The 5,242-nt window shown below is 50.4% G+C and overlaps 1 protein-coding gene across 1 annotated transcript; it reads left to right on the top strand.

Annotated features, from left to right (window-relative positions):
- Positions 1-4,305, top strand: YRDC (yrdC N6-threonylcarbamoyltransferase domain containing; the record flags this gene model as incomplete). The annotated part of the gene is made up of 5 exons (XM_019512095.1): positions 1-164; positions 894-1,008; positions 1,386-1,505; positions 2,155-2,297; positions 2,675-4,305. Coding segments are annotated over 5 exons (606 nt in total), but the record flags the coding sequence as incomplete, so codon positions are not given.
- Positions 4,306-5,242: the final 937 nt, after the last annotated feature.

A 5,242-nucleotide genomic window follows, 5' to 3' on the forward strand; every position in this document is an offset into this window, starting at 1 on the left:
GCGCTGCAGGCGGGGGGGCTGGTGGCGCTGCCCACGGACACCATCTACGGCGTCGCCTGCCTGGCCCAGGACTCGCGTGCCGTCCGCGCTGTCTACAGCCTGAAGGGCCGCGACGGCAGCAAGCCTCTCGCCATCTGCCTGTCCTGCGTGGAGCACATCTACAGGTGCGCGGCCGGGGGGCGGTGGGTCCCCTCCCCCAGGTGCCGCGGGGCCGCGCACTGCACTGTCGGCGAGACCACTCTGGAGATTCCTGCTCGCACCCCACAGCGTTTGGGAGCTTTCCACCCTGGGGCCATCCCTGAGCTCCCGGAGTTGCTCTGTTGCTTTTCTCCACTCGAAGGAACGAGCCAAAGCCCGGTGGTGCATTTGTCAAGGGGGGGGCTCAGTTTAACAAGGGGGCCTGGTGCCTGAAACCTAGAGAGCATCTGCTGGGTCAGTAAGCTGCCGCCTGGGCCTTTTCCTGTCAGCTTCACGTTGGGTTGTAAGCGGCACCTTGCAAAAGGAGACGTGACCCTGCCTCCCCTCCTGGGTCAGGCGTGTAGAGAGTTGTGACCGGAGTGATAAAGTTAGCTGCGTTTCCATCACTTTGGATGGCCGCAGACTAGTGATGCGGGGAAAGGGCTGTGTTCTGTCGCTGGTTGTGAGCGAGGCGCCTTTCTCGGCGTGGAGGATTTGTACGCAGCCCAGTTCTGTTACAAGGGAGCGGGGCCAGGTACGGGGTGTTGAAATGAGGGTGGATGCAGCAGCATCAGTACAGATAAACCATCCTTATTTGTGGGGGGGAGAGGGGGATCTGTGCCTCTCCACTTTGTGGCCCTGGAAATGCATCTGGAGGTAGCTTGTGTCCGGACATTAACTAGGAGCCTGAGGTCTGATCCCCCTTTGCCTTGCAGGTACTGCCACGTCAACGTGCCAGAGGAGCTTCTACGGGACCTGCTCCCCGGACCCGTGACGCTGGTCCTGCAGCGCTCAGATGGACTCAACAAGGACTTGAACCCATTCACATTGGTAAGTCTTTGGGATGAGCAGCATCTCCGGTCTGACAGGCAGGGGGTTTTCCCACTCCTGCTCCTGTGTGCCATGCATCTGCTGTGCACTCAGTGCTGCTTGGTTTTTCCTTGAGCCTGGTTCTGCCTGGTCAGTGAGGCACGCGATGATGTCTTGCATGTGATTGTTTGCGGTGGGACGTGCAGTTTCTGATATGCCCAGCTCTGTGCTGCAGGCTCTTGGCTTCATATCCTTGCCCCATCGCAGCAGGTGCTGGGACATTGCCCCTTCAGCCTGGGGCTGTAAGCCAAGAGGCCTTTAGCCAATGTAACAAGAGAGACATCTGATCTGGAGCTCTGATCACTGGCTGTAAACACATTTACCCTTCTCTCTCGTAGCTGGTCGGTGTTCGCATTCCAAACCACACGTTCATCAGGGAGCTGGCACAGGCTTGCCCAGGACCCCTGGCCTTAACGAGCGCTAACGTCAGCTCTCAGGCGAGCACGCTCACCGTCTCGGTAAGGCTTTTGATGCTGCAGAAAGCTTTTATGCTTGGCTCCCAGATTGGAACTGAGGAAAATTGCTTGCACAAGCTTGATTACTTGTGCAGTGAACCAAGGACCTTCTAGTGATGGTGCCTTTTCCTGAGCCCTGGTATTCCTCTTACTGCTCCTTGTAGAAAGGAGACTTGGAACAGGCTGCATATAAACGCGGACATAAACAACTGGCAGGGAGTGCACAGGGGTGCACGTGCTTCCCCTGACGGGGATGGTGCCCCCGCTGACGGCCAACGCTGACACTGTAGGTAGGGCTGGTGCCCCTCCGACAGGGCTGCTGCCGTTGCAGTTTCTGCGGATGCCTCCCCAGATTCAGGAGGCATGAGTCAGTCATGAATGTGGACAACGTTTTAAGGCTTAATGGACTCTCAAAGCCACTTTCAGTCCCAACCCTGGCTGGCTATAAAGGCTTCCTTCATTTCACAGCACTTACACACGCACATGGGTTCTCAAGTGTCTGGTTATGGAGTTCTGCTCAGAAGCAAAGCAATGAGATTTCCTCGCCTAATGCTAGAAACTGTCACCTGGCTCATGGAGTCTCCTTAAAAACTAAGTCAAAAGCCCATCATGAGTTTTGGATGTTGAACGTGGTTTTTGTTCCTTCTCTCAGGAATTCCAAGACCTCTGGCCTCAGTTATCCTTGGTCATTGATGGCGGTCCACTTGGAGACACTCAGAGTCCAGAATGTCGTCTGGGATCAACAGTGGTTGATTTGTCTGTGTCTGGGAAATACACTATTATTCGGCCAGGCTGGTAAGCCCCTTTGCTGAGTGTGGCTGCAGTTTGTGCTTTAGGTGAAATACAAAATGTGTTTAAGGGTGGGCTTGTTTTCCTGAGTTCTGTACAGTGCATTAGCCCAGATTGTGTCCATAGAAAAAGACTTCTTTAACTGTCTGTATCTCCGTCCCCTAAATGTGGAGAACCCATTTAGGAGCTGGGCTCAGAAGAGGAGGACTTGCTAACTTTCGTTTTTGCAAGTTCTTAAAAGTACAATGCCATCCATCTCTCTTGCTGCAAGCTGAAGGCGACTGCTCAGCTTGTCCTTGCATTCTCCCACCCTTGGAGTGCACACCCGCATCCCGAGGGTAGCTCCTTTCTGGTCCTCACTCCCTCTGCCTTTCTTTCTGCAGTGCTCTGGCTCCTACAGTCGAAATCCTGAAGCAGAAGTACGGCTTGACGTCGGAACCTTCTTGAGAAACTGAACTCTGCCGGAGCCCTGCAGGGTCGGGAAAGCTGGGCACCGTGTGCCTGTGTCTTCAGGAGTCCAGTGTCATGGCCTTGTTTAATAAGGCCCGTCATCTTCCTGTCGGAACTCATTACACAAGAATGCCAGCCTGCATGCTGGCACTTGGTCTGCTGTACTTTGGTAAGGAACCAAACTAGGGTTTGTGTCATTTCCCTTGGACTATTGTAATATCTCCAAGCACCCTTGTGCGGATGGATGTGTTTGCCCAAATTGGAGAGACATTTCAGCTTTGAAATAAAAAGGAAAAAAAACCCTGAACGCAAGACTCACAATGTGTCAATGGGCTGTGACACTGACCAGAGCCTTGTTAGCAACATCCCGTAGTTTTTCAAGGCTCTTCATTTAGTTCCTATGAATATCAGGACTGCACAGCTGCATCTCCTCTGGTGTTGAAGCGGCTAATCCTCCCCCGTTCAGATCTCTTGTAGAACCTTTTACTCTGCCAAGTTGCCAGGTATCTGTGTCAAGCAAAGTGGGGGGTTTTTAGACTGAAGCAGTGTCTCAGGATGCCATGTTTTGCATAAAGTCTAGCCAAGCCCTGCTTTTTCAAGTGGAGATGAGCAGGACAAACTTTTGCTGCACTTTATGCATCATAAGAAGATCCATTTTGGAAGGTACCTCTTTGAGCAAGAGTTAATTCCTGTGCTGAGTTTCAGAAGTTTCCTGAGCTGCAGATATTAGACTCTATCCCTTACGGACTGTTGGCTTCCTTTCTTAGAACAACTGCAGTCTGAACTCTATCTGTAGGGCAGTGAACAAGCTCAGTGGATTAAGATGGATGTAACAGGAACAGAATAGGCAGCTTTCATTCATTATTTATAGTGGGAATGCTAGGGTGCCATTAATCTGTTCTTGGGGGTATTGCTTGTTAGCACCATGGACCGATCTTTCTATTTAATTTGGCTGTAAATAGTTATTTTTTAAGATGCTCCAACTTCTGAAATGAACTGTTTTGTGCATAGGGGCTTGCTTCTGGCCATTGGTGCCCTTTCATTTTTTCTGGAGGCTAATCTGGATGCTGCTGTGCAGAGTAATGCCCAAACCCCAGCAGCAATGCCTACAGAGCCTAGATGCTCTTTTGAGGCAAAGAAGTTCTTTACAGACTGGTTGACAGAAAAGGTTCATTGTTTACCTCCCTGTCAATGGATGTGTTTGGCTGCTGTGCACGAAATACAGTGACAAGACTAGATTCTCTTACACTTCACTTGCATGCTCTTTCCTGCCAGCCAAATCAGCAGTTCTCAACTGCAGCAGCACTATGTCAGCATTGTTAGGTGTGCAGTCACGTACACGTGACTGGCAAGATAAATGGATTTCCAGTAGGAACCCAGAGTGTCAGAAACATTCTGACCTGTTGTGGGCTTTGAAGTTCTTTAAAACAGAAGAATTGTTCTGTGTTTCTGTAGTCAGAGAACCAAGAACTCTAAGACCTTCCACTTTCTGAGGCATGTCTGGTGTCTAAAACAGGTTGAGAACCACGGGAGCAGATGATGCTTTTGGTTTTTAATCTTGACAGATATCCAGATGCTAACTCTTTCCAGAGGTTTTGAAGGTGTGTAAATCAAACAGTAGTAGTCAGAGGGCCTAATGGCACCAAGTCGGTCTGTAGCTGCCACTCTTTATTGATAGAAAGACGAGTACAAACAGATTTTGTAAAACAGATTTAGAGGGCCTGAGCATTCTCCTATTACAAAAAGATCCCACAAATCAAACCTCATGGTGGGAGAACACACTGGCAATGTTATTGCAAGTGTTTGCTCTTGATTCTAGAGGAGAGAATAAACCCAGGGGTGAACTTTGAAAACAAACACTAAGCAGTCAGTTGCAAACTTTTAGTACAGACGGTTGCATTTCATTGGTTTCCCGTACACGCTACAGGTTAAATGGTCACCAGCATTCCAGCTCTAGTCGCACCCAGGGGCTTGTATACAGCGGATTACAGGGAAGGCGCCCAAAGCGCAACCCTTGATATAAAACACACTTGCTCTGAGGCAAAGATTTTTAACTGCGTGGTTTAGTTTCCTTGGAAGAGTTTACCAGAGAGGAAGAGTTATTCTGTTCTACAGTAAGCTGATAAGGGAGATGCATTAGAGCTGTTAGTGGGAGGGAAGGGGTACATGGTTGCTGCAGGCAACTAGCTGAGGGCATAAAGTAGAATGCATGCTGGGGGCGGGAGCCCAGGAAATGCATAAAACGCCACAAAACAAACGCACTGGAGGAAAAGCTGAGACTTCTGGTGGGCTCTGTAACAGCCCTGTTCAGACCCCAGAAGGGCATTGAAGAGGTTACTGTGCTAACCTGCAGCAGAACAGACTGGTGCATGGAGATCCCTCTGCTCGTTCTAACCTTCCTGTGACGTCAAGTGTAGGGGCAGTTCATGGAGAACACTTAGAGCCACCTGGCCAAGCTAACAGCTGTACGCAGACTCAGAGGCTCTAGCTGCTTTCTCAAG

Source organism: Gavialis gangeticus, unplaced genomic scaffold, assembly GCF_001723915.1.
Source record: "Gavialis gangeticus isolate Ggan-Ray unplaced genomic scaffold, GavGan_comp1, whole genome shotgun sequence".
Taxonomy (NCBI): Eukaryota; Metazoa; Chordata; order Crocodylia; family Gavialidae; genus Gavialis; species Gavialis gangeticus.